This window comes from Aedes albopictus, chromosome 2 (assembly GCF_035046485.1).
Source record: "Aedes albopictus strain Foshan chromosome 2, AalbF5, whole genome shotgun sequence".
NCBI classification, from domain to species: domain Eukaryota; kingdom Metazoa; phylum Arthropoda; class Insecta; order Diptera; family Culicidae; genus Aedes; species Aedes albopictus.
Window position 1 is genome coordinate 214,463,453 of NC_085137.1, and position 18,590 is coordinate 214,482,042.

At 42.5% G+C, this 18,590-nt stretch overlaps 1 protein-coding gene across 1 annotated transcript in view; it reads left to right on the top strand.

The window, feature by feature from the left end:
• Positions 1 to 11,109, top strand: part of LOC109420341 (uncharacterized) — a 137,163-nt gene extending 126,054 nt beyond the window's left edge. The window contains exon 2 of the mRNA XM_062851107.1: positions 9,390 to 11,109. Within this exon, the coding sequence (XP_062707091.1) occupies positions 9,390 to 10,292 (903 nt within the window). The 3' untranslated portion in view covers positions 10,293 to 11,109. The remainder of the gene's footprint in view (positions 1 to 9,389) is intronic.
• Positions 11,110 to 18,590: the final 7,481 nt, after the last annotated feature.

An 18,590-nucleotide genomic window follows, 5' to 3' on the forward strand; every position in this document is an offset into this window, starting at 1 on the left:
AAACTAGAACTTCTGGAGGATTACCCGAATAATTTCCTAGAGGAATTTTCGCGAAAACTCTTGAATAATTCTTCGAAGGGACTCCTGGAGAATTTCTCCAGACTTCTTGGTTAATACCTACAGGGGTCCCTCCAGTAATTTCTCCAGAGATTCCTCCACGAATTCTTCGATTAATTTCTCCAGGAACTCCTCCAGCTATACTTCCAGAACTTTATCTGGAATTATTCCAGAGATTCCTTCAGGGATTCCTCCAAGATTTCCTCTACGAATTCCTTCAGGGAATCCTGCAGAGATTCTTCCAGGAATTCCTCCAGGGATTCCTCTAGGAATTCCTCTAAGTATTCATTTAGAGAATGCTCCAGGTATTACTTCAGGATCCCTCTAGGAATTCCTTCAAGGATTCGTCAAGCTTTCTTCAGGCATTCCTCATGTGATTACACCAGATATTTCTCCGTGGATTCCTCCAGGGAATCCAAGATTTCCTCCAAAGTTATCCTCACAAATTCCTTCAGGAATTATAAACGAAAACCCTTCAGAAATCCCTCCAGGGATTCCTCGAAGAATTCTTCCAGGGATTGTTCCTGGAATTCTTCCTGGGTATCTTCCAGACGTTCTTCGACGCATTTTTCCAAGGATTCCTTAAAAAATCCTTTAGCAATTGTGCTATCAATTTCTCCAGAGGCTCTTCCAGGAATTCCACCAGAAATTCCTTCAGGGATTCCTCCAAGCATTTCTCCAGAGATTCATCCAGGGATTACTTCTAAGATTCCTCCAGGGATTTCTCCAGAATTCCTTCATGGATTCTATCAGGGATTATTGCAGGAATTCCTCCAGAGACTCCTCCAGAGTTGTATCCAAGAATTGCTCCAGGAATTGTTCCTGGAATTCCTCCTGGATATCTTCCAAACGTTTTTCGACACATTCTCACAAGGATTCCTCTAAAAATCCTCTAGCAATTGTGCTAGGAGGGAAATCCACCAGGAATTCCTTCAGGGATTCCTCCAAGCGATTTCTCCAGAGATTCATCCAGGGATTACTTCTAAGATTTCTCCAGGGAAATCTTCAGGAATTCCTTCTGGGGTTTCTTCAGGAGTTTTTCCAGGGGTTCTTCTAGGAAAAATGCTCCAGAGATTACAATTTTACTTCGGTTATTCCTCCAAAAGAGATTCTTCCAGAAATTCCTTCAGAGATTCTTCAAGGAATTCCTCGAGAGTTTCCTCCAGGGGTACCTCAAAGAATTTCACTTGTGATTTCTCCGAGAATTCCTTCAGAGATAACTATGGGAAAAAGAACTGGAGGAGTTCCTCAGTGAATCCCAAGAGCCTTGAGGATTTCTTTGGGGGATCCATGGGAAAACTAGTAAAGGAATCTCTGGAGGAATGCTTGAAGAAATTCCTGATAGATTCCTTGTAGGACGATTTTTAGTTGAAATCCCTGGAGAAATTTCTGGAACTGGAACTGGAAACTCTGAAGGAATTCCTGGAGCAATTCTTGGTAGAAATCCTGAAGGAATTCTTAGAGAAATTCCTATTGAAATCGCCCTGGAAGAGTTCCTGGAGACATCTTTAAAGGAATTTCTTGAAAAATGCCTGCAGGAATTACTGACAAAATCTCTGAAGGCATCACTGGAGAAATTGATGTGGGAATTGCTGAAAAATCACTGATGAATTTCTGGGGCAATCCTTGCAGGTGCCCTTGAAGAAATTTCTGTAGAATTCCTGGGAAGAGAACTTCTTGAAGAATTCATGCAGGTACCTATTCCTGGAGGAATCTCTTACGAAATTTTTGAAGGTATTCCTGGAGAAGTCCCTGGATGAATTTCTGGAGGATTCCATAAAGGCATTCTTGGAGAAACTGTAAGGGGAATTTTGGAGTAATCCCTAGGGGAATTCCTGCGGGAAATACTGCCGGAACTTCTGGAAGAATATCAGAAGGAATTCATGTTGAAATCCCTAAAGAATTTACTAAAGGAAGCCTTGGTGGAATTGCTAGAGGTATTCCTGGAGGAGCTTTTAGAGGAATTGTGGAGGAATCCCTAGACGTATTCCTGGATGATTACATCGACCAGTTAAGTAATATACCTGCGGAGATCAAAAATGCAAATATAATCTTAGATGTATTTACTTAAACACAAAGTTGATTAAATAAACTTTATATGATAAAATAATTGGTTATTTGGAATGCGACCAGGGTTTTTATAAATTGTCCCTCTGTTATTGGCTATTTCCGGTCAAAATTGGTTTTAGGCGGAATAACTTAATAGCTTCCAACGTTTCGGCCCTTCATTTGTGCCTTCCTCAGGGAGGTCCAAAATTGTGTTTATTTATTATGTTGGGATTATGGTTTGTGTTTTTTTTTTTACAAAAAATACTCACAATAGGCGTTCCGCTAGCATTTCATCGCCCTTTGCTGGGCTGTGGGCTGGCGGAATGGGTTTTGTGGTTTGTCTACAAGTTTTGTTTCTGTTATCCTTTATGTGTTGTGGTTCATTCGTGTTGTTTTTTTAAGGGTTTACCTGATTTTGGATGGTGGTGGGTAGATTTTGAGGGTGAATTTTTGGATTTTTGTTCTTGCCACTTCATCAACCACTAACATGGCGTCTAGACACTGTGTACTGGTATATGTGTGCAATTTTTACAATTTATGTGTACATATGGTGTTTAGTGAGATTTCTCTCTTTCTGTTTTGCATGTGTGTATGTGTGTGTTGCTGTTGTTTAACTATTACTATTTTGCCTATTTGTTTTGGTTTTCGGTTGTTTGATGGTGGGGAAGCGCGGCAGGTTCGGCGGGTAACGGGTTTGTTTGGGTTTGTTGGAGTTGTCTGGAGGCTATTGTACGTAGAAATCCGCTGTATATTGCACTGAGGCCTTCTACGTCGGTCCGGTGGTTGACGGTATGTGGAGTGTTGTATATGTGGAAACATTCTAGTAGGGGTAGCGTAGCTCTGTTGTTGGTTGTGTTTATTATTTTGGTTCTGTGTAAAGTGAAAGTATGGTCCTCTCTTACGCAGTGTTCAGTTAGAGCTGTTTTTTTTTGACCGTGTTGTATCATAGCTTGATCGTTTTTAGTGTATCCCAGATCCCGTAGACGATTGAGTTGGTTTACGTTTGATTGATGTCCACTCAAACGTTTTTGTTTAACTTATTTGTTGTCATACCGATGTACGAGTAGTCGCAATCATTGCATGGGATTTGATATACCACATTGTGTAGCTGCATCGGGTCGAGTCGATCTTTTACTTTCGTATGGAGATGACCGACGGTGTTTACTTTGCGGTGGGCTATTTTGACTGTTGGATATTCAACTTGAAGAGTTCTTGCGATTTTCTGGCTGAGATGTGGTATATATATGGGAAGCAGACATCCAGCATGCTACAATACATCAGCTTCCCATATATACCACATCTCAGCCAGAAAATCGCAAGAACTCTTCAAACGGGGACAAAATTCATTTTGGCAGCTAAAACTCACTTATGAACAATAATTTTGATTCCGATAAACATTACAAATCAAAACATTTAGATTGGAGTCAGAAACTGCACTACAACTTTGTTATTGTTATACTTATGTTCAAAACAGGTATTCAAAAACAACAATCACATCGTTGTATGCTATTTGGAAAAGGATGTTGCAAAAAACGTAATTATGTTGTTATTTCAATGTATTTCAGTCGATTCAAGTAGCATTCGACATTAGTTGTTGTGATATACAACCGATGTTATTCAAACGTAATTTTAATATTCTGGATTTTTTTCCTATCGGGACTGATAGATTACAGTGCCTGCTAAAAAGTTTCATACTAATATTTGTATATATAGCTGTTTGTTCATGTACAAATTCCAATTAAAAAAATATTTATCTAGCGCAGTTCAATCTTTCGATGAAGTGATTTAATTTCCTTATGTAACGAATACAAACACATCTTTAGTACAATGATTAAAAATAGCATTCCAAAACTTCCAGACGGTGCTGTGACAAGTAGCCACCATATTGCATGTTGAAAATTTGTTCAAAATCTCACAAAAATCAGAGAGATGACCAAAACCTCCCTTCTTGATATCGATCTGATGGAAAGCGAATGAAAGCAAGGAAGGCGAATGTGTTTATTTCACCAGAAATTTTGAATGGCACTTGAAATTAGGTCATAGTGACCGAACATCGAGATGGTAAATTTCAAATAAAATGTAAGGCTTGAATATTATTTCCAGCCATTACTAAATAGCACATAAACAGGTGTCACAATTATTTGCGGTGTTCATTTGATAAATCGTGATTTTTCTGCTGCCAACAAGTTTTTACGCTGTCGCTGAGAACATATTCGATACTTAATGTTGTGTTATAATAATGTATTGAAAAACATCTTTTGTAACATCATGAAGATGTTTTATAAGCCGCAATTTTTTGCGCTTTTTCGGTGATATAAGTGTACGAAAATAAGATTTTCATAGTAAGAACAAAACATAGACGTTTGTATGAAGCATGTATTATATACGATATTATAACAAGTGGTGTTACTTGGGAACCGTACCAACCGTTTCGTTTTATGGGAATGGTTTTTGAACATAAAATCGTTGGGAGTGGTGCTGCTAAGAAAGTTGATGCACACTCCATTTAAGTTGGCGTCTCTTCTCCTGGGATGGGGCACAGGCATTTCTCCATGTGTCCTGTCTTCAAAGCCTAGGCTTAAGCGCCATTACTCGCTCTCTGAAACGAGAAAAAATATAATCCCTTCCCCGAAAGTACAAAAAATAAGCCCTATACTAAGTACATCAAAAATAGGAAATTGCTTCAAATATCATGCTTGAGAAGCTTGCTCATTGCCAAAAGACACTTGCGTGGTTATGGTCACTTCTATTGCTGGTTTTAGTGTAGAATTAGCATTTAAGTTAAAATACACATTAATAAAAACAAAACAAAAAAATATTGCTGGTTTTTAATAATGCACTTATTTGAACAAATTGTAAAGCTTCACTACAGTCAATGAAAAAAGAACTTACCCAAGTAACCACAAGCATTATATCATTGCACGAATTAGACTGAATATCAACCTTGGCAATGCAAAATGCAGTAATTCCACACTTCTCATGCAATAATCCTTTAGATTGGCATTATCAATGTATTGATGCATTACATTTTTTCTTTACATTAGGGTGCATTAAAAGGTGACATACGATAATTCAATAATTCAACACTGCAAAAACTGAATAGATGCAATGTACAAACTAGCAAAGGTTGCTTTAACAATACAATTATAAAAGCTTGACTCTAATGGTAAACAAATGAAATCAAGAAGAGTGAACAACTTTACGGTCAACTGTAGCGGTCTTCAACATTTCTGGTTCGACTCCCGACCAACCTAATCTCCGTTTGAACCACCGATCCACGCCTTTCTTCGGCAAAACCTTTTTAGAGATGAGCTTTTCTCTTTTCTGTTGCCTGCTATCGCATGCCAATAATGCTGGAAACCACAATTATCATATGAGTAGTGTGCGAAGGGTGTGTTAAATTTCTTATATAGAATAAATATATTCTAAAATGCATTATGATTTTTTCAGTGATTTATCAGAATGTAATTACAGGGATTCTATTACATATGACATAGTCGTTTTGCCCTCTACAGCAATATGATTAAGACAGAAGAATAGTAGGGTCAACCCCGCCCGCGCCCTACTGCTGAGCGGACATCAAGAACTGATGCCCACATGCAACCCGATCTGACCTGCTGAAGGCAAGGGTATCACTACCCTTCAGGCCTTATCAGCTGCATCCGTAGGTTGCAGACAGCAGGGTCTCACCTACCCCGACCCTTGCCGGGGACCCCTTTCCAACCGCGGGCTCAGATCCAACCCAGTAGACTGACGCCACGACAGCACCGCTACCGGGACTTCCTCTCCGCGGCCACTTAATCGCTGTAAGGGTCGATCTCGACCGCAGGGCACCGGTATGACCTACGAAGCCGACTTCGAACCCCTGGACCACCTCTTGTACTGCATCTGGACTAGCCATTCTCCGAGTCCACGCGCCACCTCCTTTGTAGCTCCCAGACGATATGGGTGATAGCCGTTGAAACGGCATTCCAGCTAATCTCATCCCTACACATTCTCTGGACCAAGTTGTCCGGAGTTGTGTCCTCCCCGCATGTGGCAAGCATGCGGTCACGCATTGTGCGAAAACGCGGGCACACGAACAAAACGTGTTCCGCCGTTTCCTCTAAACCATTGCACACTGGGCATTCGGGAGAATCCGCATGCCCGAAACGGTGTAGATACTGTCGGAAGCAACCATGACCTGTAAGGACCTGTGTCAGGTGGAATGAAACTTCCCCATGGCGCCTATTAATCCAACTATCTACCCTCGGTATCAACCTATGGGTCCACCTTCCTTTGGTGGAACTGTCCCACGCGCGCTGCCATTTGACCATAGAGGCCATCCTGACAGTCTTGCGTATGCCTCTTGTGCCGCGCATTTCGAAGCACTCCATATCCTCACTGATAAGAATGCTGATGGGCACCATACCAGTAATGACACAGAGAGCGTCGTGTGACACGGTACGGTACGCGCTTGCAACCCTCAGACACATAAGCCTGTAAGTACTTTCCAGCTTCCGTCGGTAGCATTCAGTACTTAGCGCGGTACCCCACGCCGGGCCGCCATACCTAAGTATGGACGTAGCAACACTAGCCAGAAGCTTGCGCTTGCTGGCGTACACCGCTGAGCTATTGGACATCATCCGGGACAGTGCCGCAATAGCTGTGGAGGCTCTTTTACAGGCATAATCGACGTGGCTACCGAATGTAAGCTTATCGTCGATCATCACGCCCAAGTGCTTGACAGAGCGCTTCGACAGGATAGTGCACTCTCCTACACTGATCTCCGTCTGCTGCGCCGACTGCATGTTGTTAACAACCGTCACCTCTGTCTTGTGGTGAGCCAGCTCCAGTTTTCTGGACCGCATCCACGCCTCCACAACCTTGATCGAGTGGTCGGTAGTCAACTTCACCTCCTCGATCGTTTCACCGTAGACTTCGAGCGTAATATCGTCGGCAAACCCGACAATCACCACTCCCACTGGGTACTCTAACCTCAACACCTCGTCGTACATGACATTCCATAACACCGGACCCAGGATGGAACCTTGCGGGACTCCTGAGGTTATGTGAAAGCACTTCCGACCCACCTCCGTGTCGTAAACCAGTACGCGATTCTGGAAGTAGCTTCCGAGAATCTTGTACAAGTACTCCGGTATCCCCAGACGCAAGAGCGCATCGGCAATAGCAGCCCAACTGGCGCTATTGAATGCATTCCTTACATCCAGAGTCACTACCCCGCAGAAGCGAATTCCCCTCCTCTTAGGCTCGAGTGCTTTCTCGGCGGTTTTTGTAACCGACAAGATAGCGTCTACGGTGGACCTCCCCTTCCGGAAGCCATACTGGTTGCTCGAGAGACCATTTACGCCCTCAGTGAACTTCAACATTCTATTGAGGATGATCTTTTCGAGCACCTTCCCCGCCGTGTCAATCAAGCATATTGGTCTATATGCCGACGGGTCTCCGGGTGGTTTCCCCGCCTTTGGCAATAGTACCAGGCTCTGCCTCTTCCAAGCTTCTGGGAAAACTCCCTCGTCCAGGCATTTCTGCATAGCAGACCTGAACATCTCGGGAGCTTCTGCAATAGCTACTTTTAAGGCCAGGTTCGGAACTCCGTCCGGACCTGGGGCCTTACCTACGCTAAGGGACTTAGCTATCCCCGCAAGTTCCACATCGGTGACCATTTCCTCATCGCCAGCCCCAGTCCCCGGCTGTCCTACGAAAGGAGGCCAAGGACTAGGATCATGACGCGGAAAAAGTCCTCCAATGATCCCCTCCAACATCTCTGGAGATTGCTCTGTAGGAGCCATCACACCTCTCGTCTTGGCCATAACGATCCTGTAGGCATCACCCCACGGGGTCGTATTGGCACTCTGACAGAGACCCTCAAAGCAGGCCTTCTTGCTTGCTCTTATCTCGGTCTTGAGCGCGGCTTTTGCAGCGGCGAACACCACCCGCCGTTCGTTTCGCTCTTCCTCTGATCGTGCTCGCTGCATCCGCCGCCTAGCCCGTAGGCAGGCGCGGCGCAGGTCCGCAATCGCGTCGGTCCACCAGTAAGCCGGTGGCCTCCCATTTCTAGGGTGGACTCTCCTAGGCATGGTCGCATCACACGCACGTGAGAGCACCGCTACCAGCTCGTCGCCGTCTAAACCGAGTAAGTTTCGCTCACGGCGGAGCGCTTCCCTAAATACCTCTTCGTCGAAGTATGATGTCTTCCACCTACGAGGGCTTGGCCTTGGCCTAGCCGCCTCTTCTTCTATCCGCTGTCTGCTGTTGTTGTAGTCGATACTGTAGCGAACCGCCAGGTGGTCGCTGTGAGTGTAGCCATCATCTACTCTCCAGTTCGAACTACTTGTTAGGCCAGGACTACAAAAGGTCACGTCAATAATTGACTCCGCTCCATTTCGACTATAGGTACTCTTGGTACCGACGTTAGCCAAGTCGACATCTAAGGCGCCAGCACGTATGGAACTCATCTAGCGGTCTTCAACACTTCTGGTTCGACTCCCGACCCGGCAACAAAAAAAATGAACAAAAAACATTCATGTGGAGGGCATTAGTACCGCCGATAACGAAACGGTGGTAAAAATAGATTTTTGTTTTTGTTTTTTGTGTTGCACGTATTAAGCATGTGCAAATGCAAATGTACAGCACATGCATTTATGTCACTTTAGCAATGGCTGTCAACGTGCCGCAATATGTGGCACTAATCTGATTTTAGTGGGGCCCTTTTCGACTTTAATATTGCCTCAATGAGGTGTTTAAAGTAATGCAGCATTATATACACAATTTTAAATATAAATATATGGCAAAATTGATGCACTTATATACGGCTTCGTGGTTACTTGGGTAGTCCTAAGTTCTTAACATAAATTTCTATGGTTTCGACAAAAACATGGGTGTCCATTTCGTCCCGGTTGTCATTTATGCCCCTAACCCTCCTAATAGTTGCCAAATATCGATCGAGGGTTACGGCTCATACAAAAATTTCACGATTTTCTTCCAAAACGGGAAAGGGTGGGAGAGGGTTAAAAATGTAAATTTTAGCGTTACGGTTTTCGATAAGTTTTAAGTAATTCTGCTTATAAAATGCGCTAAATGCTAAAGACCATTAGCCCTAAGCAATGTCAGACAATCAGCGTGGGGTGCATTCTGTCCGATGTCATTGCACATTGCATTATATTTTGATTGCGTCTTCTCTTGACATCGCCAATAAACACCCAACTGCTGATTTATTTGCCATTCTTGCACTTTGTAGCTGAAATTAAACTTTCTCCTTTCTCTCCGGTCTCTTTTTGCAGATGAATCTGACGATGAAGCTGCTGATACTGTTCTCATTCCTGCTGAGCCACTCGTCTGGCCACCGGATACAACTGTCCGACTCGATTCTGGACATCATCAATACCCGCCACGTGGAACGGATCATGGCAGAGCGGCGGATGAACTCGTCGTCGTCGTCGTCATCGTCCTCGGGGACGCGGGGGGAGGACAAACGCTACACCATGGTGCAGCAGAACGAACTGATCGACGACGACGCAACCGAGGACAGCAGCACCGGCGATCTCACGTCGTACCAAACGCCCGAGGTGGCGATTGATTTCGACTTCAATGGACGGCGGCAGTCTGGCGGATCGACGGTCCCATCGTACAACAACGAAAGCGGCTTTCAGTACCATCCAACGGGATCCGCCCCCAACGCGGATATTTTGGCCGACCTGCAGGCGTACCGGGGAGACAAGTTGCTCAAGTCGAGCAAGAACGCCCTGGTGGTGACGCGCAAAGAGTACCTCAAGAAGGACTGGTGCAAGACGGAACCGCTGGTGCAGCGGATTCGGGAGGAGGGATGCCTCAGCCGGACGATCATCAATCGATTTTGCTACGGGCAGTGCAATTCGTTCTACATTCCAAAGTCGCCGAAACGTAGGCGTCATGGGGGCGGTGGCGGTGGCGGAGGCGGACGAAATGGCCACGGTCATGGCGGTGGTGGTCACGGGCATCACGGTGGACGTGCGCGGGAGGTCGATCTGGACTTTGAAGACGAAGACCTGACCGGGCCGGCGTTTCGCTCGTGCGCCTTCTGCAAGCCCAAAAAGTTCACCTGGATCACGGTGACGCTGCGGTGTCCCTCGTTGGTGCCCCAGTTGCGACGGAAGCGCATCCAACGCATCAAGCAGTGCAAATGCATTGCGGAGCCGTTGAATTAGAGCAGTTTGATTGTATTATTATTGGTTGGTTGTGTAGTCGGCGCTGCTGCCGTTGCTGCTGCTGCTGCTGGTGGCGATGATGGGTGATGAGACGTGAAAGTGTGGGTACCTAATATGTAAATGTGTATTTCTGTGTGGGTGCGGATGATTGAGCGCTCTTTCCGCCTTGCACTTGGCGACCTGGCGAGGAAGCGCGCGCTCGAAACAAACCAGGAATGAGAGTAGGCTTTATTTTGTTTTAAGTTTTTTTTTTCACTTTTAATTATATTTAATAGGTCTGTTTTGTTTTAAGAAATTTGTAGTGCAGGAACACCATGTGCGTGTGTGTGTGCTTGAAGTTGCGATTCCCGTTTTGGCGTAGTGTCACCCCGTCAGACGGTGATGACACGGTGGTGCACGGTGATTTATTCTGCACTTGAAACTGGAAACGGAACTTCTGCCGCCGTAGGATTTGTTCCATTCAGTCGGTAAGCCAGACGCATACGTATCTATTATTTCCGTTCTGGTATGCAAATCACGTTTCTGAGATTGTTCAACTGTCATCTGGAGACTTGGGGATGTTGCTGAGGTGTTGTGTCGGTGTTTGGGTGCTTTCATCCCACGTGGCTGTAGTGTCGACAACGTGGTGAAGTGTAAATTAATGGTAATTTTTGCTTGCTTGCACAGTTCTGCGTAGTTTTTGCATTTGGTTCGTTCATTAGCTGCACATGTTTTCTTCAGTGGAGACGATTTCTAGATTGGCAGAGGTTTATGTGTCCAAAAGGCGTAAAGCACATATTATTTAGTAATGGGACACTTCAATTAGGCCACAGCATTACTGATAATTTTTAAGTTTTTTTTTCCTCCAGGGAAGCAGGGATGGCATTCCGCACTGAAAATGTGCGCAGTGCAGCTCATTTTCATATTAAAACCGCGCACACATACATAACACACTAAGGAGCACGCCATCTCTGAACAGAAGATTCATTAAATCTTGATTTATCGACTGTAAAATATTCTATCAGATATGGTTTGGCATGCAGTCTCTCAAATCAAAGGAAAATGTATTTTGCCTTCATCTTGGGATCATAGAGTTCATAGGACAATTTTATGTATAAATTAAACACACAATGACAAAAACAGAACTTTATGATCCCAAGAAGAAGGCAAACTACATTTTCTTTTGATTTGAGAGACTGCAGCCAAACCATATCTGATAGAAGATTCATCTATATAATCTAATACGGTTTTTCTCGATATTTGATTAAATAAAATGCCTCCAGAACTTTTTGTTGAGATTCCTCCAATAGGTAATTCTGGAATTTCCTTGAAAGTTTTCTCTAGAATTCTTCAAAGAGTTCTTTCTTCCAGCAATCACTCAGGAATTTCATCAGAGAATTCCTCCAGAATTTCTTTCTGGAATACCTCCGAGAGTCTCATTTTGAATTCTGCAGGAGTTTCTTTTACGGTGCCAGCAGGAGTTTGTTTTGGGATTTGTAAAAGAAACTCTTATCTGGAATGTTTTCGATCTAGGATTTCTCCAAGAGCTTCTTCTGAATACTTCCAGAACACTTTTAGAAATTTTTCCATGATTTCCGACTTGATTTCCTCCAAGACTTTCTGCTGGGAATCCTTCAGGAATACTTTTTGGATGTCCTTCAGATGTTCCTAGTAAAAAATCTTCTTCTGGTTGTCTTCCTGAAGTTCTTTCCTGGAATCTTCCAGTTATTTTTGAAGTCCTCCAAAAATTGCTTTCGAAAATCTTCCAAGAGTTCCTTGTAGGAATCAAACAGAAGTTTCTTTTCCTGGAGTAATCCACACGAAGAACTTTTGAAAGAGTGCCCAGATAAATTTTTTGTAAGAATTTCCAGAAGAAAAACATGAAGGAATCTTCAGATGGAGTTCTTAGTAGAATCACTTCATTTTTTCCTTGGCAATCGTGATCTGCATCGGTGGAATCAAGTGTATCCCGTTGCGGATATACATGCAAGCTGTAGATAGAATATCTCTTTCTGCAGATCAAGTTCTTCCATTCTACCGCTTTTCTCGGAATGATAGAACTTAGACGATTTCGTCTGAAACACAAACATATTATAGTGTAGCATTGCATGCAGCTCCTCTTCAATAGAGTTTTGCACAGAAATTTAACCTCAACTTTCTCTCCGAGAGAGAAAAGAACGGCGACGAATGGGAATCAAAACAAACCGCTGGAAAATGTCAAAATTCGCGTGAGAGGGAAAAGGAAAGGGCGATCAAGAATGAACCGAACGTTCATTTGTGACGTCACCTTGCAAAATTCAATCGATGGGTCGTCCGAAAGCGATGAACTCGCATTATAAAACATCTCATCTTGATCTTCACTTTCACCAGGTTCACCCAACACGTGTATGGCTTTCCTAACATAACTTCCTCCTAGTGTTCATCTTATTCCGGCTCGCGATGGTCACGCACTGCTACTGAGGCTTGGTATTCCACATTACATTGTTTCTTGAGAACTTTTTTCCGTGCTTACAAAACTGTCTTTACCATGTGCGAGCTACCGCAAAGATCGCCTTTCACAATCACTCTGCCGGCCGCATCCATGATATGACAGCCATTTTTTTCCGAAATGTCACTTAGAATTCTTTAGTGGTTAGCATTTTCACTGATATCAGATCATTATTTAGTGACGGAACATATAGCTTTTTTTTATCTGTATTAACGAGATTTTTAGCCCTAGGCTAGTTCATCTCGGGACCCACGCTTTACTTCCCTTCCGAAGAAAAAACTCGCATTTTGTGAGTTTGTCGGGAGTGGGATTGGATCCCAGGTCCTCGGCGTGATAGTCAAGTGTTCTAACCAACACACCAGGTCCGCTCCACAAACATATAGCGCCTATTCCAAAATATCATCCGTTATTCCTCTATAGCTATTCAGCTAGTCATACTCACAGTCAACACATCCCGATGTCTTTACCAGCCGCAGGACCGCGAAACTAAGCAGCTGTACGGACTTTACACTTATCATCGCTCTGTAATAAGAAGAGCTCTAAAACAATGTTTAACATCAAGCACGAAAAATCATCACCTTGCCGTGACCCTCTGCGAGATTCGAAGGGACTCGAGAGTGTCCCAGATACTCGAACTACGCACATCACTCGATCCATCGTCGTTTTGATTGATCGTATCAGTTTATCCGGGAATCCGTATTCGTGCATAAATCTGCCATAGCTGTTCTCGGACGATTGTATCATGCGTTGATTTACAATCGCTGAACAAGTGATGTGTGGGCACGTTGTATTCGCGGCATTTCTGCAACACCTGGCAGATGGTGAATATCTGGTCCGTTGTAGCGCGTTCATCCATGAATCCAGCCTCACGAACTCTCTTTCAATCGGTGATGGACGGCAGCATTCCTTCGGTAATATCTCCTCCTCCCAAATCTTGGTAATGACATAGTGTACTGTTCTCACCAGTGCTTCTCCACCGTATTTTAGAAGCTCGCTTGTTAGTTGATCTGGCGGACAGTTGATCTTGCGGCTTTGTTGTTTTTCAACCAGCCAACTAGACCTTTGCGCCGACTATATATAGACCAAAATTTGACCATAATGTTGTCAATGCGCTCTAGAATTTTATAGTATGTGCTTTTTCATGACCATTAATGACATACACTCCCGTTCAAAAGTTTGGGGTCACCACCTCAAAAACATGTCATTTTTTTAGGCCCACATCTCCGCCAATTTGCGTCCGATTTCAAAACCCTAGGTTTCATTCAAAAGATAATAAGTCAAAGGAACTTTGAACATGATTTCAAAGAAACTTTTTCAAAAAAATTTGTATGTAAACTTAACCCAAAGTTGCCAAATTTTCTAAAAAATGAATATAAACTTACGGCAGTGTCGCTGGAAGTTGGGTCGACCAAATTTTAAGATGAGAGCGGTAATATGACCCATTTTCTATTAGCTTTCAACTGCTTTTTACAGAACTTAACTAAAAAATCTAGAAAAAAAGTTATTAAGTAAATTTATCCTTGATGTCATCGACCAAAAGTTTGGGGTCACCTCTCAATATGACGTATCGGCCAAAAGTTTGGGGTCACTGTCGTAAAACATGGAAAAGTGATTTGTTGATATCTTTGTCATCTTTCATTCAATTTTATTTTTTTTTGGCTCATTTCAAAGATAATTAACTAAATTTACGTTTGATGTCTTTAACTTAACGTATTTAACGATTTTTGTATATAAAAATGTTATGTAAAGTAAGCCCATTTTACCACGCTTCAAAAAATGAGGCAACTTTACGTTAAGTTTTAGTAAATTTCAACGAATATGTGTGGTTCAATATCTATGCAGTAAGTATCATTCATTTTGTTTCAAATAAGCCAAGAAGAATTAAAATTGAATGAAAGATGACAAAGATATCAACAAATCACTTTTCCATGTTTTACGACAGAGACCCCAAACTTTTGGCCGATACGTCATATTGAGAGGTGACCCCAAACTTTTGGTCGATGGCATCAAGGATTAATTTACTTAACAACTTTTTTCTAGATTTTTTAGCTAAGTTCTGTAAAAAGCAGTTGAAAGCTAATAGAAAATGGGTCATATTACCGCTCTTATCTTAAAATTTGGTCGACCCAACTTCCAGCGACACTGCCGTAAGTTTATATTCATTTTTTAGAAAATTTGGCAACTTTGGATTAAGTTTACATACAAAATTTTTTGAAAAAGTTTCTTTTAAATCATGTTCAAAGTTTCTTTGACTTATTATCTTTTGAATGAAACCTAGGGTTTTGAAATCGGACGCAAATTGGCGGAGATATGGGCCTAAAAATATGACATGTTTTTGAGGGGGTGGCCCCAAACTTTTGAACGGGAGTGTATATTATTACGTTTTAATGCATACCCCTTATATTTCTGCTCGGGGTTTTCACTGAGACCAGTGGTTAGACCTATCGTGACTTTACCCGTATGCTTAGTGGGGGCCGGATCATAACGTCCGGGGCCATAATGTCCCGGTCTTTATGGTACGTTGTATACGGCTCAAAATCCTATTTGCCTTCTTTTCTAAGACCTCGTGATGCAGCTGCATGTTTAGACGATAGGCCACGGAAAAATGCGTCTTAAAATCCTGGGACATTTTAGCCTTGGACGTTATGATACCGTGCTTCCTTAGCATAGTACATGTTGCACTACTCCATTGCAAATGAAAGGCAATAAATTATAGATTTTGCCACCGTTTTTGTTTTGTTTGCTTAGAACCTTGACAAGCTATCAAATTGGATAATAAGGTCGCACCACAGACAAACAGACGTAACTCTTAGAGGAAATTCATTAAAAACTTTTGTCCTGTGTCATTTTTATGAGCACACTGCCACCTGTTGGTAGAACCGCGCGTGACACTGTCGGCCATGATGGATTTCGATTTGACGTTTTGATAAAACGCACACTACTACACAAATGGCCTGTAATTTTCGTTTGCATCATTCAGTAACGTGTACACTGGTAAACGTCAAAGCGATCGAACACTAGCGCCTCAGGTGAAACAATCGCGCAAATCAAATGAAATTTGAATTGATCGTTAAATGCATATGCCAAGCTGTTTTGAAGAGTGTTACGTCTGTTTGTCTGTGGTCGCACTATTTACACTACACACTAAACGCTTTCAGCAATATTTTGCTGAATTTTGCCGAGCTGAAGGGTCCAGCAAAATTTTTTGCTGAACTTTCGGCAAAGTTTGCTGAACTTCAGCAAAACGTTACTGATAATCTGCAGAGTTTACTGAACAAATCAGCAAATTTTGTTGAATTTCAGCAAATTTTTTGCTGAAACCTTCAGCTCGGTAAAATTCAGCAAAATTTTGCTGAAAACCTCAATTGATTTTTTGGTGTATACAGAGTACCCGAATGATTTCAGGGAGGAATCTCAGAAGGAATTCTAGGAGAAGTCTTAAAGAACCTCCTGGAGAAATCCATGAAGAAAATTCTGGACTAATCTCTGCAGGAACTGCTGTATGAAACCCGGAAGGAGAGATCTCTGTAGAAACTTCTAAAGAAATTCTGATTGGAATTTTCGAGGAATTTCAGAAGGAAATCCAAGAAGGATTCCCAAAGGAATTCCATGAGGAATCCGTGAAGGAGTTCCAGCGGGAATTCCTAAAGGAATTTGAGAGGGAATCCTAAGGATTCCGACGTATTCTGAATATCTATGCCAGGACGGCCGGAATGGCTGGTATGAATGGAAAAATGTGCACAGTTCGAGAACTCAACATTTGAAAGTCAATAACGGTGCCGATCACGTCCTTACAGCCATCGAGAAAGGGAAAGAATGTAAGTTCGACAACCGTCGCTACTGGATAACGTGGAATCCACAGCCTACATACAGTTATCTCGAGAAGAAATATTTATTAGTAGGGCAAGGTAAGGCGTGAATCTAAAAGTACCATTTGGTAGGTGAAATGATTCACTCTATTGTATAAATGAAGATACGCGTTGCCATAATTGTTGAACAAGCACCCTCTCTTCTCGCACACTCCTTGAAGAAATTCTAGGAGGAATCTCTGAAGAAATTCGAAGAGGAATCACCAAAGGAATTTCAAAAAGAAATCCCGAAGGAATTTTAGGAGAAATCCTCAAAGGCTTGCCAGAAAGAATCACCAAAGAAAATCCAGAATGCATTCCAACAGGAATCTCTAAAAGAATTCTGGGAATAATCCCCGAATGAAGTCTAGGAGGATTCTCCAAAGACATTACAGGAGAAATCCCTGCAGGAATCTCAGAGAGAACCACAGGAACTCTAGAAGAAAACCTCGAAGGAAGTTTAGGGGGAATCCCCGAAGGAATTCCAGGAGGAATCTCCGAAGATAATCGAAGAGTAATTACCAGGGATGGTATCATTTATTTGCAAAGATTTACATTCACTTGATACTATCTCAGTTCAGAAGCATAATATCAAACAACTATGTATGGATGAATTGAACCTTGTAGTTTTATCTGAAAGTTCGTCGAATAGCATTAGGGTCGCACACGCATACCAAACTCGTGAACGAGCTGTGAAGGCAACTCTCCACGCGTTGAATGTAAATTACATTCACGCCGTGGAGAGTTGCGTTTGCTGCCTTCTGTTGACTTTATTATTGACGCTACGCTAGAACATTGTTCTACAAAGTTTCAGGTTAAACAAATATGAAAAAGTGCTTAATACATTATTTTTTGCTACGATGTTTCTGAAGCGAATTATTCGCAAGTGAATGTAAATGATTGCAAATGAATGATCCCATCCTTGGTAATTACCAAAGAAATTCAAAGAAGAAACTCTGAAGAAAATCCAGTAGAAATCTTCGAAGAAACTCCAGGAGGAATTTCTGTAGAAATTTTAGGAGGAATCCTCGAAGGAAGTCCAGAAAGAATCCTTGAAGAAATTCCAAGAGAAATCTGTGAAGAAAACCCAGGAGAAATCCTCGAACAAACTCTAGGGGGAATCTACGAAAGAATTACAAAAGGAATCTTCGGAAGAATTCAAGGAGGAATCCCCGAAGGAATTCTAGGAGAAATCCCAGAAGAAATTCTAGGAGGAATCTCCGAAGGAATTCTAGGAGGAATCCACGAAGGAATTCCAGGAGCAATTTTTGAAGGAATGTCAGAAGAAATACCCAACGTAGTTTCCTGAATTAATTGCAGAAGAAATCTCCGAAGAAATTACTGGTGAAATCCTTGCAGGAATCCCCGTATAATTTCAATGAGGAATCTCCGAAAGATTTCCAAGCGGAATAATCGAAGGATTTTCAAGAATAATCCCCGAAGGAATCTCCATAGGAAGCTCAGGAGAAATCTCCGATGGAGTTCTAGGAGAAATCTCCGAAGGAACTCTTGGAGGAATCCCTGAAGGAATGCTAGGATAAATCACCGAAGGATTTCTAAGAGAAATCATCAAAGAAATTTCAGGAGAAATCCACTACAGAATATCAGGAGAACTCCCCGAAAGACTTTCAGGAGGAATCCATAAAGAAAGTCCAGGCGGGATCCCCGAAGGAGTTTCAAGAGGAATTTCCGAATATAATCGAAGAGAAATTACCGAAGAAATTCCATGAATAAACTCTGAAGGAAATCCAGAAGAAATCTTCGAAGAAACTCTGGGAGGAATTCCTGTAGAAATTTCAGGAGGAATCCTCGGAGGAAGTTCAGAAAGAATCCCTGAAGAAATTCCAAGAGGAATCTGTGAAGGAAATTCAGGAGAAATCCCTGAAGAAACTCTAGGGGGAATCTATGAAAGAATAACAAAAGGAATCTCCGAAAGAATTCAAGGAGGAATCCCCGAAGGAATTCTAGGAGAAATCCCAGAAG